Source organism: Hoplias malabaricus, chromosome 5 (genome assembly GCF_029633855.1).
Source record: "Hoplias malabaricus isolate fHopMal1 chromosome 5, fHopMal1.hap1, whole genome shotgun sequence".
In the NCBI taxonomy this organism is placed as follows: Eukaryota; Metazoa; Chordata; class Actinopteri; order Characiformes; family Erythrinidae; genus Hoplias; species Hoplias malabaricus.
This window is the reverse complement of record NC_089804.1, coordinates 18,647,006-18,669,710: the sequence shown is the minus strand read 5'-3', so window position 1 is coordinate 18,669,710 and position 22,705 is coordinate 18,647,006. Positions and strand designations below refer to the sequence as shown.

Below are 22,705 nucleotides of genomic sequence, written 5' to 3'. Positions count from 1 at the left end.
ATGACATGCAAACATGTGAAAATGTTAAAAATGAAAACAAGAAAATGCTGTGGTCAACACCCTACAGATGAAAGATTTTCTAGAAGAAATATCCTTCATTTCAAACTATCCTGCACTACACCAATAAGATATAACTACACGCGAACCCCCCACCCCTTTATCGCGCACACACATACGCGAACCCCCCCCCCCCCCCCCCCTTATCACTTAAGCGCTGTTTCATTACAGGAATCGCCCAACGGTCTACCCAACCCCCCACCAAACGGTCATGACACACGCACATACCCACACACGGGTATACATAAGTAAAATTTTAATTTTCTAACTCCAAGTTCTAAATCACATGTGTCAAACTCAAGGCCCGCGGGCCACATCCGGCCCGCCATACAATTATATCCGGCCCGAGAAATCGTTTAATATATCTGTTTTTAATGGCCCTGTGATATGACGCCCCAATAACACACACTACAAATCCCATGATGCAGTGCAATTGCCGCCAACGGCAAGCCGCGGTTCAAGTTCGCGGTCTGTTGATGTATACAACGCTAATATCAAATCAAAGCTAGACCCCAACAATGGCCAAGAGAAAAATTGATTCTGAAAACCGAGGCTTTCAAAGCCGGTGGGAGAATGAGTATATGTTTACTGAAATTGCAGGCAAACCAGTGTGTCTCCTTTGCGGGAGTAATGTCGCTGTAATGAAGGAGTATAACCTAAGACGGCACTACGAGACGAAACATGAGAACAAATTCAAAAACCTGAGCGCAGGACAGAAGCTACAAAAGGTAGAGGAGTTGAAGAAGAATTTGACATCCCAGCAGACGTTTTTCACCAAAGCAAAATCACAAAGTGAAGCTGCTGTGAAAGCAAGTTTCATTGTGGCCGAAGAGATCGCCACATCAGGACGGCCGTTTACCGAGGGGGAATTCGTAAAAGAATTGTATGATGAAAGTGTGCGACGTCCTTTGTCCAGATAAAACGCGAGCGTTTGCAAATGTAAGCCTCAGCAGAAAAACTGTTTCTAATCGGGTTTGTGAGATGGCGACTGATTTGAAAACACAGTTGATTGAAAGAGCAAAAGATTTTGTTGCATACTCCCTTGCCGTGGATGAAACTACTGACGCGACTGACACTGCACAGCTGGCGATATTTATCCGTGGTGTGGATTCCAATTTGTGCGTAACAGAGGAAATACTGGACATTAAATCGATGCACGGGACAACGAAAGGAGAAGACATCTTTGGAAATGTATTTTAAAGTGTAACCGACATGAAACTGCCGTGGGAAAAACTCGTTGGACTTACAACAGATGGCGCACCTGCTATGTGTGGTGAAAAAAATGGACTGGTGGGAAGGATGCGCTCAAAGATGCTGGAGGAGAACTGTGCCGGTGAGTTGACAGTGTATCACTGCATCATACACCAGGAATTGCTGAGTGCTAAAGTCCTAAAAATGGATCATGTGATGAACACTGTAACACAAACCGTCAACTTTATCAGAGCCCACGGTTTAAATCACCGCCAATTCCAGTCTTTTCTGCGGGAAATAGATAGCGAGTTTGGCGATATGCCATATCATACGGAGGTCCGGTGGCTAAGTCGGGGAAAAGTTCTCAAAAGACACTTTGAACTGCGAGAGGAAATCTGCCACTTCAAGGACAGTAAGGGGAAAGACTGCACAGTTCTGCAGGATGAAAAGTGGAAATGTGAGTTGGCGTTCCTGGCTGACATAACGTCGCACCTTAGCGCTTTAAACCTTCAACTCCAGGGACGGGAGCACATAATAACCGATATGCATGATGCAGTGAAGGCATTTCAAGTGAAGCTGCGCTTATGGGAGACACAAATGCACCAATGCAACTTGTCTCACTTTCCCTGTTGCCAAGTAATACGGAACCAAGAAAGTGCCACAGTTTTCCCAAATGCCACCTTTGCTGAAAAACTCAGCGCGCTGCGCACTGAGTTCGCACGGCGATTCAGTGACTTTGAGGCACAGAAAAGTAACTTCGAGCTGCTTCGCAACCCATTTGCAGTCGATGTGGAAACCGCACCTGTAGAAATGCAGATGGAGCTGATAGAACTGCAATGTAACGGGACACTGAAGGCAAAGTACGACACTGCGGGGCCAGCACAGTTCACTCGCTTCATTCCTGAAGCAATGCCGCAGCTCCGCCAACATGCGGCTCGAATCCTGTCCATGTTTGGCAGCACATATCTGTGCGAGCAGCTGTTCTCTGTGATGAAAATTAACAAAACGTCACACAGGAGTCGCCTCACTGATGAACACCTGCAATCGATCCTGAGATCTTCACAACACAGAACCTAACCCCAAACATAAACGAACTTGTTGCAAAGAAAAGACTCCAAGTATCAGGCTCTGACTAAATAGGACAAGAAAATGGAATGTTATGATTTGTTATGATTATACTTTTGCTTTAAATTCAATTTTTTATTGATATTTTCAGATTTTTTAATATTCCAGCATGTACAGATTTTGAATGTATTGTATTGACAGGATATTTTTTTATGAAGAGCAAAATATTTTAAGTTGAAATGTATTTATTTTGGAATGATATCCTGTATTTTGGTTCATATTAATGGTTAAAAACATAAATATTTAGTCTGTTAAATAAATGGTTATACTGTTCGGCCCGCAAGTTTTGAGTTTTGGCCCCCTGTGCAATTGAGTTTGACACCCCTGTTCTAAATGATTAATGGTGTTTTAGTGATTAAAGATTTTTTCAAAATCGTTCATTTTCTCCCCCGTTCAAAAAGCGGTCTATGACCCTCACCCCAAAAAACATACTGTTTTCATACGATAAAAATGACATTTGAAGATGTCTTAACGCTGCCCCTCCTAAACCCTCCTCCTCGCTGTACGTCAGAAAGTTTACGAGAAGTGACTCAGTATATCTAGGAGTTCATTAGCTTTGGCTGGCATACAGCTCGGACTGGAACCAAAATCTACAGGTAAGAACTGGCATTCTGTTATTTATCACGGAAAATAAGATTAATTTAAGAATATTATTTTATATTTCATCTAAAAATATGTTATTTATTTATTTATTTTAGATTAAGAACAAAGAAGAACAGACACGATGGCTAATATTTTACAAGCTCCAAGACTAAGTCCTTAGGGTAAGTAAATATATATATATATATATATATATATATATATATATATATATATATATATATATATATATATATATATATAATATGTATTTCATAATGTTATTCATGAAAATAAAAAAAAAACATCCTACTTGAACACATCCACTTATGATGAAGCTCTTCCCCCGTAAGTAAAGTACAATATGTTATTCATAATTTTGTGTGTATCTCCTAGTCCTAATTGAAACTTTTTTTTTCATCTTTAGATTTCAGTAAAAACAATCTGACACTATTATGATGCTACTTTCTACGAATGCTGTTGTCTGTGAAGAGCCATCGACTGCTGACTCAAGAATGTAATACTTATTTTATTTTAATGTTTATTTATTCATTTTGCATTATTGTATTAGTCAAATGGCGCAAAAACGCCCTAACAACGAGGTTTTAAACAATGAAGCTAAGAAGCCTAACATCAGTCCTTTTTCACATGATTTAAATAGCACTCAGATAATCTGCAAACTAAAACGCAGTATTTCAAAATTAGAAACTAAATTGAATGAACACGAAACGTGCACAACTCTGAATCCTTTTCTGTTAAAAGCTGTAAATCAGCTTAATGACAGTTTGTCAGTAAATCCAACCCCAAACTTTGAATGTTTAACATCTCCTAACAATACTGAAGAAAATACAGCTAAAAGTTTGCATGATGTTTTCTTTGAACTGGAGCAGAGCTTATCGAAATTACAAAACACACTCAATGAATATGATACGTGTACAACTCTGAATCCTTTTCTGTTAGACGCTGTAAAACAGCTTAATGACAGTTTGTCAGAACCTTCTAATCCAACCCCAAACTTTGAATGTTTAACATCTCCTGTTAATACCTCAGAAAATAACCCTGAAACTTTGTCAGATTTTTTCTATGAACTAAATCAAAGTCTTTTGAGATTAAATGATAATCTGATAAAAAGTCAAAATTCATTAACCAGTCCTGATTATCATGACAATTCTCCTCCTCCTTCACCTAATATTGAGAATAACCCCAATGACAATCCTCCTCCATCTGACAATGGTGATGTACAAATGGGGGGTGTTATTGAGCCAAATATCAATATAAATCACTTAGACAGATTCCGCACCACAGAAATTAGAAGAAGGATAAACTTTTACTCTCTCGGCAACGTCGACAGCTTTGCAGAATTTTACAATTGTGTTCCTGAGATTTTAAATTAAATGCTCAATGTTGCCAATGATGAAATAGGTGGTCCGAGTGATGGTGTGTTTGTAGAAATTCAGGGTGATTTGCTCAATGTTTCGTCGCGTGTTCAGATAAATGATGGGGGTATAGACCTGAATTCCTTTCTGATGTTGTTTGAAAACGCCATTCAGAGTAAATTTGAAATACTTTCCGATGAAACTTTACAATTAGTTATTCGGATTGTGCATGCTCCTCAGGGTGGAGGGAAAAAAAAGCTATTGGGTATCTTCAACACAGATTTTGTTCGGAAAAAGATGAAACATCTGTATGTTTTTCACAACAAAGATAACCTCTGTTTTGCCTTATGCGTTTCTCAAATATTGAATCCTGATAAAAACATTTTTGAAGTAGAACAAATAGCGAGGCAACTGTAAAATGATGTAGGTTTATCCACAGATGAAATGGTTAGCTTTGCACATATTGCACGCTTTGAGCAACATTTGAACTGCAAAATCATAGTGTTGTACCGAAGTGATGAAAAGAAGGGGTATTTTTTGTTTCAGAACACTAACATGCCTCATGACAAAACCGTTTACCTGTTCTTGCAAGATAACCATTATTACGGTGTCAAAAATCTTAAAGGTGTTTTAGGTACATCCTATGTCTGCCCTTACTGTTCCACCGGCTTTAACAATCAGAAACATCACAAATGTGATTTTCATTGCAACGTATGTCTTGACAAAGATTGTCCTAAACAACCAAAAAAGACAAGTGCAATGTATAGATTGTCTAAGGGTTTGTAGATCGCAGTATTGTTATGATAAACATAAAACAGTGATCGATTCAAGCGATGATCAAACTTTATGCCAAACTAGATTCTACTGCCCTAAATGCAATACCGTGCAGGATCAGAGTAAAAGATCGAAAAAGCATCAGTGTCAAACCAGTCGTTGTAAAAACTGCGGAGCCAAAGTTGATTCAGAAATCACGCATGAATGTTTTATGCAACCTATAATATTTGAAATTCCCGATGAAAAGTACGTCTTTTATGATTTTGAGACAAATCAACAAACAGGTTACCACATAGCTAATTATATATGCTGCATTGATTTCAAAGGTAGGGAGTGGACAGCAAAAGGGGACAAATTCGTGGCATCATTCTTTAGGAAGTATCGGAAGGAAAAGTAAAAAAGTTATACATTCATAGCGCACAACGCTAGAGGGTATGATTCATACCTTTTGTTAAATGATTTAGTTAGGGAAGGTATCACCCCTAACATCATACACTGAAAAAAATGATTCTTTGAATTTACTTATTTTTTTTACGTCAAAGGGTTGCATGAAATTAAATTATCTAAATTTAGATATATAATTTGAGTAACATTTACTAATTACTTATAAGCTATGTCAACTTAACTACAGTTTGTAGAATTTACTTCAACAATATAATTTTAACTGAATTTAATCATGCCCATTCTACTTAATAAAGTTAAGTAGATTATATAATAAACATAACAGTTATGAGTAAACTTAATTTTGATGCATTTCAAGTTGCATTTATTCTTTGCTTATAAGCCTTGTCAGCTTAATAATATTTTTTAGAATTTACTTTGAGTGTAATGTTAACTCATGTTCATTTTACTTAATTTAATTATGTAAAATCTCAAGCAACTTTCAGTAAAACCACTAAATTTTGATACACTTCAGGTTGCATTTACTCGTGGCTTGTAGCTGTTATTTGTATTTTGTAGAATTAACTTCAAGTATATCAATTATGTTAAAGTCACTTAAATTATGCAGATTATATTAACAAATGTATGTACAATGCATGCATAATACAATGAAAAGACAAAAAAATTAACAAAGTGACTTTATTAAGTCACAGTAAATGCACATACATTAACTTAAATACATACTTGCCTTGCCTAATGTAGAAAAACACTGATTAGATAGACTGTACACAAAATAAATAAATAAAATATAATATAAAAGGTGTAAGTACTTTTGAGTAAGTACTGCATACCTCAGAAAAAATACCAATGTCAAATAATTTGTTATAATTCAGCCAACACTGACCTTGAATGCAACTTGGCAATAGTAGGAAAGTGAAAACAAAACAACAGAACGGATTTTTACCATTTGTGCTTAAAACAGTCTATCAGAGGCACCAGATACAAGTGTGAACACATTTAGTATACAGGTAATGAACAGGCAGTTACAGAACTAATTTCCTCTATCTCAGAACAGAGCTGCAAAGCAAACAGGCAGAGCAGCTGTGTTTCACATGAACAGAGCATGGGGATACATCTGTTGCAGTTTGCAAACATTATGCCACAAGAGCCTTAAGTAGGGTTGCCAGGTCTGCTTACTATAACATGACATTATGCTTATTGTTCTGGTTGCATTTGTACTTGCTCAATGATCCTGTTGCTCTCAAATATTAAAGTGTAATAAAGAGAAGTGATTAAAAATTTTTTAACCTAGAGTAGTGGGATGATTAAAAGGTGAATTTATTTATGTTTACCTTCTTTGCTATAATTACTTGACCAATTAGTTATATGCAACATCTTTACTTTAAATGATTATTTTATTCATTCCTCATTTTTACTGTTTTAGCGTTAAAACAAAACTATTGTTATTAAAACTGATCACGTGATCTAACCTGTTTAGAGTCATGAATTTTTTGTATTAACTTAAGTTTTTTTTTATGAGCACCAAACCCAAGAAAACCTGCATTAATTCTGTCTTCATGACGACTGTTGTGTATTTGGGAAAACAGTGCCACCAGTGAATGGGAGTTGTACAATTTGTGCCTCTCTTCTCCAAATCATATGAAATATGTTACATTTCTAGTATAGTTTTAATTATACATGTACAACTTTTGAGATCAAATCAGCACAACTGTTATTTGACTGAATATGAAAAAAAAGTGGGGAAAATCTATACTGAGCTTAAATTGCAAAAACGATGTGACTACATGTGCTTTTTAAACTGTATGCTATTTTTTTTTTGTTGTTGTTGTACCAAAGATTACTTTGACTCCCCAAGGATTTTGTTCTTTAAACCAAGCACTTTAGGGGAGAGCTTTGCACCATCCATCTGCATGAGGACTTTCTGTACAAACTCATAGTAGTACTTCAGCTCTCTTGGGTATGCCAAATTCCGTGCATAGATTACTCCAAGCATTACTGCGCAAGCTTGGGCAACAGATTTGATGCTGTCCAGAACAATGTCTCCATCAACAACAATACCAATGTCTTTATATTCTCCAAGAGTTCCACCCTCTCTCTTGAGGACATAAATGCCCATTCTGGTGTTGCGCTGGTCTTGCAAGATGTCACCTTGGATGTCCTACGAATAAAACAATTATTAAAAAAAATAATAATAAAAATCAATTGTTCTATTTGTTCAGTAACAAGTGTGTTCACATTCATTCATTGTAACCACTTATCCAGTTTAGGGCCGCGGTGGGTCCAGAGCCTATGCGGATTCACTGGGAACACACCTTAGAGAACACACACTGGTCCCTGGAGCTGTGTGACTGCGACTCTACCTGTTGCACCACTGTGCCACCCTTGTTCCTCTAAATACTTTTTGCATAATTAAAAAATAAAATCAATTGTTCTAATTGTTCAGTAACAAGTAGGTTCACATTTAAGTTCCTCTAAAAACTTTGTGCATAATTTAAAAATTTTTAATTTATTAAAAAAAAAAAAAATCAATTGTTCAGTAACAAGTTGGTTCACATTGGTGAAGAGGTTCATTGTGGATATTAAACTTCAGTTGTGTCTGCACACAACTCCTGTGCCTGATAAAAAACCGAAATTTCTGAATAAAGTTGCCTAACATACCTCATGCAAAATCTTCAAATGTTTGGCAATCTTTTGGCCAGAAACACCTCCTTTCTTCTTGAAAACAAAAGCCAACTGGGGTACAAGACTATCCAACTGTGCCATGAATGTGGTTTCAAGTGGAACTGTTGTTATGCGCTGGAATTCAGCACCTATCTATTTAGAAAAAAAAAAAGCGCAACATGGTCAGTAACAAAACTGTTCACATCATTGCCACAAATCTATTGGGATTTAATTTTCACAAATTTGCACACGTATGCAAGATGGATACCATACATTCCCTGTGTTCATTTAATGCATTATTTGTGCAAACCCTCTGATATCAATGTGACAAATGGTAAGTGATTATTTTGAGATACCTCAGTTTTATATTCATATATATTATAGTATATATTTAATTAACAATTAAATAATATATTAATCGTTAACTAAAAGTATGCAAATTTTACTATGTCCATTTGTTTAAGCCTGAAATGTCACTTCTTATATGTGTGGTTTATTTAACACTTTGATTTTAGCTTATTTACATAAAAGTTCAGACCACTAGGTGACTTGAAAAAAGTGCATTACCTCGTCTATTTGGAACAGTGCAGGCCACTTCATTTTAAAATCCCCAACGACTGGACTTTCCTGTACCACCTCTCTTCTTCTGTAGGAGAAAGTCTTTGACATCTTCTCTCTAACAACAGCTGTACTGTTTCTCTGTCTGACATCTTTCAATAGCTCAAGTCTCAGCTTTTCTAGGCTTTCAGCATTTTCTCCAGAAGGATGATCTGGACAAAAATTAACTTCAGCTTTTTTAGGTTTCTTGACATTTTTAGCTGGGAAACATTCATCACTGGACTTGTTCTTTACTGAATTAAGAGTAACTTCTGGACAACCAATGCTCCTCATCTTGGTCCTGTAGTTTGCCATTTTATATTTAAGGCTGATCATCCACCCATAGTATCCCGTCACCGATCCAGATTCTTTTAAGCATGGAAACTTTTTAATGAGCGCCTCTGCCACATCTTCTATCTGGTGGTTTTGTGGAAATGCTGTGTATTGGAAAATGTCTTCGGCCAGTTTATCCATTATATCAGACTTCAATCCAGGGCTTAACTTCACAAAGGTGCCAGTCTTGTTATACAGTTCATTTCCACGCTGAAGCTGTACTTCTACATCATATGGAAAACGAGGAATGTGAAATTCTTGTGGCCATGGCTTTGCTCTTAACTCTGCCTCTGATCTTGGTATAATTACTGTGTCCTCTGAACCTGACGTAGAAGAGGATGCCAAAGATGCAGTGGGGGGGAGTATAGGCTGTCAACTGATGCCCCTAACTCTATACTACTTGGAGAATTCTGCAATGTAGAGACAAAACTTGCAGTTTCATTTGACAAGTACACCAACTTGACAGTGCTTCTGTCTTGTATATCCTGTGTTGACAATAACGTCATGAATTCATTATTGAACTCAACATCCATGTACAAAAGTCTAAAGTCTCTGTTGATTCCAAATGTTTGCCGAATGTTCTCGCACAGCTCCTCCACGGTGTCTGGAATCCCCAACAACAGATCAAGTCTTCTAAAGTCATTCTCTTCAACAACAACTCTGAGCTTCACAGATGTCATTCTCAATCTAAGACAAAACATACATACTATTGGTAATTATTTGCAAGGTATTTCAGTTGATGACTAATAAGTGGCTAAATGAAAATAAATACATTTGATATTTCAATGACACACAAAAATACTGAAATTTCTTTAGTACATCTAAAAATTGTGATTTCTATTCACCTCTGAATACCAAGCATAAATGAATGAAAAATTGTCCTATTTACAAGCAACTACTCTATTTTACACTTACAAAAAGACAGTCAGAAGAAGAAATAGGGATGGGTATTAATAGAAATTTTTGGATACCAATATGTATGAATACTTTTCTGTATACTCTCCATAATCAGGTGCAAAAAATGACATGCAAACATGTGAAAATGTTAAAAATGAAAACAAGAAAATGCTGTGGTCAACACCCTACAGATGAAAGATTTTCTAGAAGAAATATCCTTCATTTCAAACTATCCTGCACTACACCAATAAGAGTCCTTAGGTAAGACTCCAAATACTTACCTGAAATACCATTAACCTTGCAAGTCACTCAAGGTAGCTAATTATAGCCTCTACATTTACATATATTTAGCTGCATATCATTAAATTTAGTAAAGCCACATCTTTGAATGTCACTTTCAGCCATGTCCAGAGAGCACAGAATAAAACCATTAAAAACTATGAAATTTGGTCAGAGATATGTGAAGGTTATCATCACACAGAGCAGAGTGCCCCTCCTGCTGAACCAATCAAGACTAGTAACAACCATTTGAAAATGACAGCTATTAACTAAAATTACATAAAGACTGATAGCAGCACTATTTGTCGATTAGCTTATCCATGTTTTGATACAGGCCAATCATGAATGAGTATCAATTTAGTACCAGCTTTCAATACCCATCCCTAATTTTTACTATTAGGAAATCTCTAACCTTATGTGAGTATAAATCTTTTCAGAGTCACCATTCTCAGGCCTCCAATGTTGTAGTCTGCCAAAGGGTACAGGTCACCCAGAGCACCAACCTGAGTAAGGGAAACTTGCAGTGATGGCACCAACTCAAAAGCCCTAAAATGCTCCCTATACCAAGCAATTAACTTTCTCACAATCAAACACAACGGGTTCTCCATGACAATCATCTGGACAATTTCTGCAAATTCTGGCAAGCCATCTGCCGAGCCAAAAACCACTATCATGCCGCATACTCCTTTAACAGTAGCATTCTTAGTGAGATTAACAACACTGAGATTGTGATATGTCTTACTAAGAGCCTCCACTACAGTCTGATTTAAAATTTCAACAGGGACTGATGAAACAGCTGAGACAACCAAATCAGAATAGTCTACCGAGGTTGACTCCATATGATAGCCCATCATGAACTGATGTTTCACTGCCAGAGACAACAGAATGTTTTTAAAGCAACGCGTGTGACGAACAACTTGCTTAAAAAAACTATGTTTTGCCTCAAATCTTAGTGTCCACATCCTTACTAATGGTCCAAAGCACCTGATCATATGTGGATAATGTTCCACATAATGATGTTTGGGCAAAAGTTTCAAACCTGGAAAAACCTCTTGCAACCTAGTCCTATGATTACTGATTTTGCTTTCAAGAAAAGCAATGAATTCTTCTGTGTGTGCTGGTGCAACAACTAATTCCACAATGTCTTTAAGGTCCAAAATGACTTTCCAAGCTGCTTCATCTTCAGGCACCAACTGTCCAATCAAGAATGGGAGTAATCGCAGAAGGCTCCAGTTTTCGTGAGCATTGCCACCGACACTTTTGTTGCGGGCAAATGAGTGTGGAATGATGTGAGGATGATTTCTTTTGTCTGTCCATTTATATGGAAATTTCTGGATTAATTCATTTAACCTGTTGAGAGTAAAATATCTCTTGGAAATCAACAAATTCAGGCAATGTGCCAACTCAAATGGTAGTATACCTTCAAATATGTCATGTGCAATATCAGGTGGATAGCCAACATTGACATGAAAATGAGAAAGATGTGCAGACAAAACACACGTTTTTTTTACTCCACAACATGCCTTTTCATTGTCCTTTGCTGTTCTGACATGTATTTCATGATTTTCTTTGGTTCGGAGGGAAAACAAACCAGAGCTCACTTCATATTCCTGAATTCCTGATTTTTGTGCCATGCAAAAACGGCATATATATTCACCTAAAAAAATTTTCAACAAATCCAGCTATTCCATGTGCCCCCAAATTGTCTGCTATGACATTCTGCACTGTGCCTTTAACAAAGCTACCAAGTTGTGCAATAAAAATACCTTGACTTTCCAACACTTCAAGATCTTGCAACAAGGGCTCTAGAATCTTTTCATATCCAAAGGTCTTGACATCATCTGCTCTGCACAGCAAAGCCAAATAAATAGATGTAAGAGAGGAATTACAACCTGTTGGTAAATTGCTGAGATTCCAATATACTGCACATACTTTATGTTTTTTTCTGGCCGTGCCTAGCGGGTTACAAATCTCAAAGTCGTCCACATACAAATTTATCAATATTCATAGCTCACCTTCTGCCACAAATTTGTTGCTCTTGAAATACAATCCATCACGAAAAGACTTATACATGGGTTGCTGTCCTACCTCGGATGGCAGGTGGGTATCTAAGGTTTATTAAGAATGTAATTATTGCCTAAAAGCAGCTGTAAAACTCTTAACAGTGGAACATACTGCAGTGTTCTCTTATTTTTGTCATCCAATATATACTCCACTGGTTCCACAATTTTGAAATTTTGTTTGTAGTATGCTTTACGCTTAAATGATGTTGAAAGAGGACAGCCTTTGCCAATTGCCTTAAAAACTGGATTAGAAGAACACAAATTAGATGCAAGTTCCTTTGCAACTGACTCATCAATTTTTAAGTTATACTTATTAAGAGTATCCTGTATTGTCTTTACTGTACTTTGTACAGTAGGTGTGCTTAGGTGTGCTTAGCGAGTTCTTCCAGCAACTCATCAACTACAGTACTTGACACATGAAAAACATTTTCTTGCTTTAGTAACACCGCTGCCAATTTTTGTTCTATTATTTCTGCAGGATTATCTAGAATATCTCCACTTGCATCAGTTTCACTGTAATTATGTGAACATGCAGTCTCAAATTCTGCTGCACTTTCAGGCTCAGAATTAACTCCACTACTTTGAACTACACCGGCCTTGAAGTCCAGCAAAGAATGGGGGTTGTGTTTGCGACTTTTATGAGACTTGAAACTACTATAAACATTGGATTTGTAATGGCATTCCTTGAACATACAAGAGACAGTCTCATTGTTTCTTAAATGATGCCCTATATGCACAAAGTAATCATGTTCTGTCCCAAGTTCATTGAATGCACATAAGTGACACCGAAATGAAACAACTTCTCTAGACTGCTTAGAGGGACTACTGTGATTCCTAGACAAGTGTGTTGAAAGTGAACTCCATGTTTTGAAAGCACAGGGGCAATCTGGGTAAATACATTTTAAATGATGACCATGTCCAAAATGACCATGCTCTAATTTATAGTGTTTCAACAGTTCTGCTCGCTTAAACACCCCAGTACCACAGTTTTTACACTGATACATTTACTTTACAAACAAACAGAAAAGACAAAAACATATGAACATTACATTAGAGATTTTCTTAGAAACATAATTTGGGCATGGATCAAATGATTGATTACAAGTTTCATAAAATCTGTAACATTAAGTTACATAAAACAAACAGATTCTTAATTAAATGCAAATATCAAAACAGGATAAAAAAATGCACTTACCAGGGGCTTTGGACCAAATGGCAACGACCTTGTTATGTTTTAACCTATAAAATACAAAGGGCATTAAAATAAAAATCAAAGACAAGACATTTTTTTTAAAAACTAGTCTACAATGCAGGGAATAAAGTCAGATTGAACATGCAGCCGAAGGGTCGTTCTCTACAGAATTAATAACTTCAACTGTACAAGGGAATGCCATAACTGAAAATGAAGCACATTAAAACAATGCTTCTTCACACAGCTGTCTGATTTAGAGACGTGGCTCCACACGCGTGTTAAAAGCTCTACTTTCCGCTCGCAGCGGATTCAGTCCACCTTAACAAATTCGGGCCATACTTTGCCTGTTCTTTAGGCGGAGTGTACACCTCGGCAAAATCCCGTAATTTCATTGTTATGACGCAAAAAACTCCTCACTTTTTTCACGTCGAATTTAGTGTAATAATGTTTTAAAACCTTTATTCAGGACTAGAATTGACCACAATTTTTATAAACAAGGATACATATTTAAGCAACTTGGATTTATCATTCAAACACTGAATTCAAACACTCAAACACTGTCTAGTAATCATTTGATTCTGACCGTTATGCCTTGACTTGAATTAACGTTAGCGAACATAAGCTATGCTAAGTCCCCACTTAACCTTAACTCTTTGGCATTAAACTTCCTTTATCCACATATATGGCATGTTTATGTTGCATACGCGTCGGTAATGACAAAAATATAAAATAACTTACCGTATAAAAGTCTGTTGAAGTCTTCCCAGATAGACACAGTCTGCTTAGAGGCCAAGTGTATAAAATGTCTGCAGTCAGCGCGGTAAAAGTTGCGCATGCGCAGTTAGGACCTAAGGCTCATACTTAATTATTTCTAGTTCACCTTAAGCATGTTTTATAAGCTTCATTCAATACCTTTCAGAATTGCTTATTTTTATAACGTTGAAGCAAAAACGTATTTAAATTGAGTAAACATGCTTAATTTTATAATGTACAATTTACTAAGGGTCAAGTTCATTTTTTTCAGTGTAGCGCAAGGTGGTAAAATCTTGTGTTTTCAAGATGTTGAGTATAAACAGAGATACATCGATAGTCTCTCTTTTCTCCCTATGAGACTGAGTGCTATTCCAAAGGCTATGGGGTTCACAACAGACAAAAAAGGATATTGTCCACATTTTTGGAATACTGTGGAAAATCAGAATTATGTAGGACCTTATCCGAAACCCGAGTTCTACAGGGTAGGATTACTTAGGAGGCCTTACGAGCAAACTGGACACAGCTGATCAAATAGTAGAATTAGTAGGTCCGAAAACCTATGGTTACCACACCCTCAAAGGTAAAACTACGATGAAAGTTAAGGGTATTACTTTAAACTACACCAATGGTGAAATTTTAACTTGAAATCCTTGACAGAACTGGTTAATTAACATGTGAAAAATCCTAATTCTGATGCGGAAATTATGACTACCCACAACCAAATTGTGAGAGATAAAAGAGGCTTTCACTTAAAAAACAAATCACTGATGAAAAGATTCAGAGTTGTGTACGATAATTGTGTTCTCTTACCTGATTTCACAACATTACCATACGGATATTAAATAACTAACTAAATTAACTAAAAAGTATTAATCCAAAGGGATACGATTCTAGACTTCAGCTTCCTTTTTCTTGTATAGTGTGTGGACCAAGCAATAGTGAAAAATCTTTTTTTATCAAAATGTTGTTGGAAAATTGTACGGATTCCATGCTTCTTACATCACTGAGAAAATATTAAAGTCTGATGATGTAGCTTCATGGAATGATGAAGGAGAATTTATTTGCAATGGTCAAACAGTAAAAGGATCACACATGTTGGATTTGATTAAAAATCTCACAGCTCCTCAAAAAGTATCTGATGACCGGAGACCGTTAGGCTGGGGTGAACTGTTACAAACAGTCGCTAACTTAAACATTCCATTTTCAACCATTCCTAATGCAGGGGTTAGATGAAAAATATCTGATGTTAAAAAATCAAAAACGTTGTATTCTCCCCCTGCTTCCTCCCCTAAAAGTTATGATTCCTCTAATCTTGAACCTGTTTTTAAATCTCCTAGATTTACCGCTTGAAACTGGTTGAATTTTTAATTAATCATATTGTAATTTTATTTAATAAATGATGAATCTTTGTAACAATTAATCATGTAATGTTTTTCTTTATTTAAATATCAATGCAATTTCAAAGATTTTTACATGTATCATCATTATTATTTTATTTCAAATACAATGTAAATCTTTCACCAGAGTTAACACATTGAATACAATTCATAACGTGTGTGTTATTTTTTCTAGGGTACATTTTTTTAACAAAAGTTACAACCATATCATCGTTTCTTTTTAAATCATCACTATACATAGACATAATTTCATTTAAAGTATAACCTTTAGCTTTATGATATAAAAAGAATACACAATGTTGTCCGCAACAAACAGATTCGAACCTCTGAACTTGTTTAGAGTTATGTATTATTTCCAGACAGTTCCTTTTTAAAAAATAATAAATAGATTCAGGAAAGATGGAGGAATTTGGACGATTTCCGTATGAATCGAAAAAATATCCTGTGGCTTCATCGGGTGTCAGATATAAAGCCAATCAGTGCCCCCCGGGCATGTGACTCGGATCAGTATTTACGATGAACAACGTAGGAAACTACGTCAGTCTGTTCTCGGGTAACTCATCACTAGCAAGAACACCGTAAAAGACTTTTCTTAGAGACGGACAACTTCTCATCAACTCTGTAAGTTCTCCGGTATCCATGGTTATTGATAATCTATGAGAACGTTTCGACGACTATTGATTTCCAAAATTGAATCAAAACTGGCATACACAATTAGATTCACAGTCCTCGGAAGAGGGTTTCGAAATCTGAGTTCCAATCTCATATTACCCGACTTTACTAAAGATAGATGCTGCCCGCAGTCATCATCAGGTGTCAGGTTGAATGCGACCAGAGTGTAACCTTGGGTGTAGTCTTGTCTGTTTATAGACAACCCCTGATCTTTAAGTTGTTTTCCTGAAGCTAAAATTAACGAATGAATCTCACGGACCACATTCCCGTTTTGAAAATCCGGCTGGAATGGCTTTGCAGGGTGTTGTGTTCCGTCTACATAGAGAGCTATAAACTCTGTATCGTAATGTTTAAAATTAAACGGATTTTTATTGTATACCCCGCTGAAAGCATCATTATCGACCATTCCGAAAATTAATGTTTTAGGAAGGGGTCCGAGGAACAGGTTCTCTTGGGTACAGATACGACTGCCTGCGGGTAGACTGAAGGTTTTCATAGAGACCCTCTCTAACGGATATTTAGCTGTAGCATTAAGTAACACCTGCGCATGACCCAGTTTCACAGCTGGAGAAACTGTTACTTTTTTCACAAACAGTAATGCTTTGTGATAATTTCAGTTTGTAATCCCTTGGTCCTTCTTTCATTAGACAAAATTCCTCTTTACTTCAAACCATTTTAATTTTTAAATCAACTCTGTTTAGTAAAGGTTTATCTTGAAAAAATATATCAGAGTGGATGTGCCCGATTAAATCAAAGGTTTTACTTTCTGAGCTAAAAAGAGCCCTGTTTTTTAATCCATTATTACAACCTTGAGGGTCGGTTACATCCATCTGACTGGCTGTATCTTTATAAAACAACCCGGTTGAAAATTGCGTTTGCAAGGCGTCTGCGTCATAATTCATGATACACTCCATTATTGATCTGTAAGGGTATTGCTTGATTGACTGTTGAGGCGATCTCCGAGCATAACATCTACTTGTGAAAATAGAGATACTATAGGGTAGTTAATAATTCCGACCTTGGCATCGTTAGCAATATTTGACCCGTCAGGATTTGTAATCTTACATCTTAGATGTAAAAAGGTGTTGTTCAAGTCCAGGTAGTCTTCCCCATATCCTGCTATGTAAAACTCCAAGGATCTGTTTTCCGTCAAGGCGGAAAGTGGCGGTATTTCGACATAAGTATATTTTTCAGTACTTGTTTGAGTGTAAGGTAACGTAAAAATGTCTAGCTCAGATTTGGTGCATTCAGTTGAAAGACTGTGTAAGAAAGCCATTGTGTTAGAAAATGTTCAGTCTTCTTCGTTTGATAGAGGAGGAGGAGGACGAAGCACGCTTGTTGTTTCTTTGTTTGTTCTTTTTCACTCTGCCTTTACTCTCTGTGAGCTTTCGCTTTTCATCTGTAATTACAATGCGCCTCCCAGGAGGCCTCTTAACATTCTTGCGCACAATCGCAGCAATTCCTGATCCATCCTGTTTTTGATTCCTGCTAATAATATTGCTCACGATGTCACTTACTATGCCTTGCACGGCTGTTTTAAAATGTGGTTTTACAATAGATATACCCCTTTTAATAACAGGCACAGCCATCCTAAAAAGCGCTTTGAAGATTCCACCTAACCCGGAACCATATATAGTCCTTGATACCCCGGCAGACCACTTCCTGCTTGGTTTGTATAATATTCTATAAGATTTCTGGGGTCCGTGTAGCTTATACCGGTCATTTTCAAATGCGAAATGAATGTTTTGCGGATCTAAAGTGAAGTTTAGCAATGAATTTTTCATAGAGAAAAGGATTTATTTTCAATAACTATACCGTTTATAAAACTCTTGCTCACAGGTACGTAGTGTGGCTTGTTGTAAGTTATTGTGACAAATTCATTGTTCTCACCGGTTATATGTACACATCTCAACAATGGTACAAAGCTATCCCCTACCCTTTGATAAGGAATAATATCTGTATACACGTACAGGGTATAAAACCTTGCGTGGACGTCTACCGGATATGGAGCCTCAAGTTCATCACGTGTAAGATTTTTCTTTGGTTCCAGACCTAATATAATTGATAGAATCCCGTGAGCCCCCAGCGAATAACTTTTATCAGTTACCATATGTAATTTGTATGTATTAACATTATATTGGATTTTTATTTCAAGGGCTAACATTTGTATCGCTCTATTAATTTCCTGAACCAGAGCATCTATGTTGCTGTAATACCTCCTCTGGCAGTTATAAAATGCTTTTTTTATTCCGTCATCGAATCGGACAAATAATATGCTTTCCCACGCTGTCAACGAGTACCATGAATGAGGATATTGTACTTCAGTGAGAGCCACCTCCCAGTCACACGTCAATTCAATAGGCTTGGCAAATTTGGTGGTGTAACATGAAATCTTGTTTTCAGGATAGATGTCTTTGGATGCATTGCTCGGGAGAGTCACGTAGAATCCAGTCTCTTCCATGACTATATGATTATGATTTTCAAGGCGTTCATATCAAATTTTTTTAAACTTTGATGTCAATCACGTCCTTTGCAGGAATCCAAGAGTTAAACTTTTCAGGCCACCCCACCCCTTTCACTAAACACATCTTTCTCCTATTTTGTATTCTTGTATTATTGTATCTAAAATTTTCTCAATTTTATAGGTTTTATTTTTTCCGACTATAATTTTTTGTAGCTCCTGTTCATAAAATGCCCCATCAATGTTTTCACCATCCATATCTTGCAGCTTGTAAACCGGAGGATCTCTCGGTATCTGTTCCAAAACCGTGAAATTTTCATTCGTATAGTTTTGTTCATATCCTTTTTCAAAATGTCTTTTCACATGTGAAATCTTTACAATGTCCCCGATCTTAAACTTAAAATGTAGTTTCTTGGTTCTTGAAGGAATCAACCCGTACAAGTTTTTAAAAGCTTTGAATGAATTTGATTCATTAACATCAACGGGTTTCATTTTGATAGAGCTGTGGTAATTATTATTGTAAGCAAGGACCATATCCTATACCACATCAACGTATTTTCTTGTATTAACAGCTGTGAAATATTTCCACATTTTATTTCTAAGTGTCTTGTTAAAACGTTCACAGACCGAAGCTTTCTGCCCTGTGCCTGTTGCAAAATGTACTATATTATACCTGTTCATTAATCCTTGAAAGCTTTTGTTAAAAAAATATTTTCCTTGGTCAGTTTGTAGTTTTTTAGGAAATCTCCCATCCATCAGAATAGACTCAAAAGCTTTTGTCACCTCAGCTCCTGATTTGTTCCGTAATACACGTACCCAAGCATATTTAGATAAAATATCTATACAAGTTAACATAAATTTCATATTCTCATTGTTCTCTGATAAACTAGTCATATCCACTAAATCGGCTTGCCATTGCTCATCCATGTTTTTCACAAAAACTCTGTTTTTCTTAAATTTAACAGAAACAGGTTTATGCAGAGTGCATCCTGCGCTGCTAGCCAGGTTTTAAGTTCACCATCGTTTACCCGTTTGCCAATTTTCTCAACAATAGCTCTTTGCAAACTCTCAACCCCTCCGTAAGATCCTGGGTCTGCGTAATCCTGGGTAATAGATGTGCCTCATTAACTGCTTCGTCATTTTTGTAATAATGAGTCAAATATGTGTGAACTCAATATTTTATTGATTTATATTCAGAAACCTTGGGGCTAAAATAAAAGTGTTAGATAAATAATATACTTTAGTTTAATAATTAAAAAAGACACAGCAGAGTCAAACGTTTTATTTTGAAAACACACACTGTAAACTATCTGACGTACAGCGAGGAGGAGGTTTTAGGAGGGGCAGCGTTAAGACATCTTCAAATGTCATTTTTTATCGTATGAAAACAGTATGTTTTTGGGGTGAGGGTCATAGACCGCTTTTTGAACAGGGGGAGAAATTGAACGATTTTAAAACAATCTTTAATCACTAAAACACCATTAATCATTTAGAACTTGGAGTTAGAAAATTAAAAACTTTACTTATGTATACCCTTGTGTGTGTGTGTGTGTGGGTATGTGCGTGTGTCATGACCGTTTGGTGGGGGGTTGGGAGACCGTTGGGCGATTGCTGTAATTCCTGTAAGGGGTTCGCGTATGTGTATGCGCGATAAAGGGGTGGGGGTGGTTGATCGTTAGCGATTACGGTAGCGCGTGTGCGCCTGATAAAGCGTAGCTTGTGACTTGATACCTGTGATAAAACAGAGCCTGTAAACTGATCCTTGGGTGAGCAAGAGATTCGCACTATAAAGGGGTGAGGGGTTTGCGTATGTGTGCGCGCGATAAAGGGGTTCATCGTGGGGGGTCGTAGATCGTAGATACCTGTAATAAAACAGAGCGAAGGGTGGGAATTACGGTTAAATTACACGTTTATGATTGGTTGAGGGGAGGGCGGGAATTCCGGGGTAAAATACACGCTTGTGATTGGACGAAGCGAGGGCGGGACTTTTGAGCAAGGGCGGGAAAATACACGCTTATGATTGGTCGATGACAGAGTGGGACTTCCGATCAAATAGACGCTTCTGATTGGACGAGAGGGCGGGACTTCCTGTCAAATAGACGCTTCTGACTGGACAAGGGGGCGGGACCAAAAGGATCTCTCTCCACGTGATGACGTGGCACGCTCTGATTGGCCCAAATGACCTGTCAAAACTAAGTTAGAAATAGTGCCTCATATATCTCTCTTTGGAGTTACATTGTGTTGCTTAAGTGTTCTCTTTATTTTTTTGAGCAGAGTATAAATAAATAAATAAATATTTGTTTTTATTTATTTATGTCATTTTTATTCATCCATACCATATTTTGAATGTGGCAAGGTAACTGTAAAAAAATAATAAAAAATACCTGTAAGAGGTATTACCTTTTATTGCAGATGTATTACAGAGGTATTACAGATTAGCTGTGGTTAAGAATATACCATCGGAGATAGCTTTACACACATGTTCTCTTTTCTTCAAGAGTAGCCGCATGTCTTAGACAACTAGCTGTCTGTAACATTATGCTCTGCCTTAGAATACATTCTTGCAGAGATTCTACTGAAGCATTTATTAATCAACAATGTTATTAAACCCACCTCCTTTTATCCACACACTTTATTTTAATCTCAAATTCCTATATAAGTGCACTTTGGACTTCTTCAATTACAGGCTGTATAAAACACTTAAAACCACTAAACTGAACTAGATAAGTGGTTACAGACAATGAATGAATGAATGAATAATGCACTTAAAGATGGTTCTTTAAGAGTTCTTCAGTAAAGGCATGTAAAAGTATGAGTATAATACTGAACCATTTGCAAGATTTGTTTGCATGCGTATATATCAAATTGAGGAACCATTTATGCATGCTCATGGTTCTAAATTTAACCATTGCTAAACTTTAGTAGTCAGTCTGTTTCTGTGCATCCACTCAAAAAAAAAAAAAAAACAATGTTGGAATAACTTAATTATACCTCACATTTTCATCTAAACGAATCAAGTAAAATCAACATATATCAACTTAATAATTTCAACCAAAGCTACATTTGTTGATCAATGCATGTATAAAATGTCAGTTCAAATTAATTGACCTTCACTAAACATTTTTTTTTTGGTAGTAAACTTCAGTTTAATTATATGAATTTTATAAGTGTAGTTTAATACAATTTAACTAAATTGCATTCCATTAACAAGTACAAATATATTTCAATCTATTTATTCAATATGGAGCACCTAATTTCCATCCAACTCAATTAGGTAGAGCTAACAGCACAACAAATGAAAAAAAAAAAAAACACTCAGCTTTATTTAAAACTAAGCAGAGTCTTTAAACTACTTTTTTTATAGGAAGTATTCAGCACCCCCAGTATAAACATTTGAGAGATTCAGAGTATTCATTTGGACAGCAACAATTTATAGCCAATACATATTTTTTTGAGAAACTACAAGTAACCAGCCATGAAAACATAAGGGCAGTTAAAAATGTTTTTGGTCTCTTTTGCAAAACCACTCACTGTAGATGCTTGTTCTTTTAGAACTGCACCTTTGGTGATAATGAATGGTGAAATTTGGCTGTAGAACTGCAAAATGCACCTATATGGCCAGGACCTCCATGCACAACTGAAACTGTAATCATCTCTCCTGCCAAGTAGTACTTATCCTCCCTGAAAACTTTGTATGAAAATCATTCATATTTCTAAAATCATCAGGCTACATAATCAATTAGGATTTAGATGAAACTCAGCAAATTGTTGCTCAACATCTCTGGTACAATTAGAATTACAAGTCATATCACTGATGCACTAAGTGGAAGTCATACGCTATACCATTTGCATTGTAGACCAAAAAAATGTTGCCCTGGTGGATCAAAAATTAGCCA

The 22,705-nt window shown here is 36.5% G+C and overlaps 2 protein-coding genes across 4 annotated transcripts; one reads left to right on the top strand and one right to left on the bottom strand.

Moving 5' to 3' along the window:
* The first annotated feature begins 575 nt into the window (after window positions 1-575).
* Window positions 576-2,384, top strand: LOC136697272 (general transcription factor II-I repeat domain-containing protein 2A-like). Its single transcript, XM_066672309.1, is given in 3 exon segments — window positions 576-932; window positions 934-2,308; window positions 2,311-2,384. Coding segments are annotated over 3 exon segments (1,806 nt in total).
* A 3,876-nt stretch (window positions 2,385-6,260) lies between these two features.
* On the bottom strand, window positions 6,261-14,325 carry LOC136697457 (uncharacterized). 3 transcript variants are annotated; one of them, XM_066672583.1, is made up of 5 exons: window positions 14,265-14,325; window positions 13,530-13,573; window positions 8,733-9,782; window positions 8,163-8,318; window positions 6,261-7,662 (listed from the first exon to the last, which is right to left on the bottom strand). In XM_066672583.1, the coding sequence occupies exons 3-5, from the start codon at window positions 9,234-9,236 to the stop codon at window positions 7,342-7,344; spliced, it is 981 nt and encodes a 326-aa protein (XP_066528680.1). In that variant the 5' UTR covers window positions 9,237-9,782; window positions 13,530-13,573; window positions 14,265-14,325; the 3' UTR covers window positions 6,261-7,341. The 3 variants fall into 3 exon arrangements, with proteins under 3 accessions (XP_066528680.1, XP_066528681.1, XP_066528679.1); XM_066672584.1 differs by lacking the exon at window positions 13,530-13,573 and having other exon boundaries at window positions 14,265-14,300; XM_066672582.1 differs by lacking the exons at window positions 13,530-13,573; window positions 14,265-14,325 and adding an exon at window positions 10,684-11,308.
* Window positions 14,326-22,705: the final 8,380 nt, after the last annotated feature.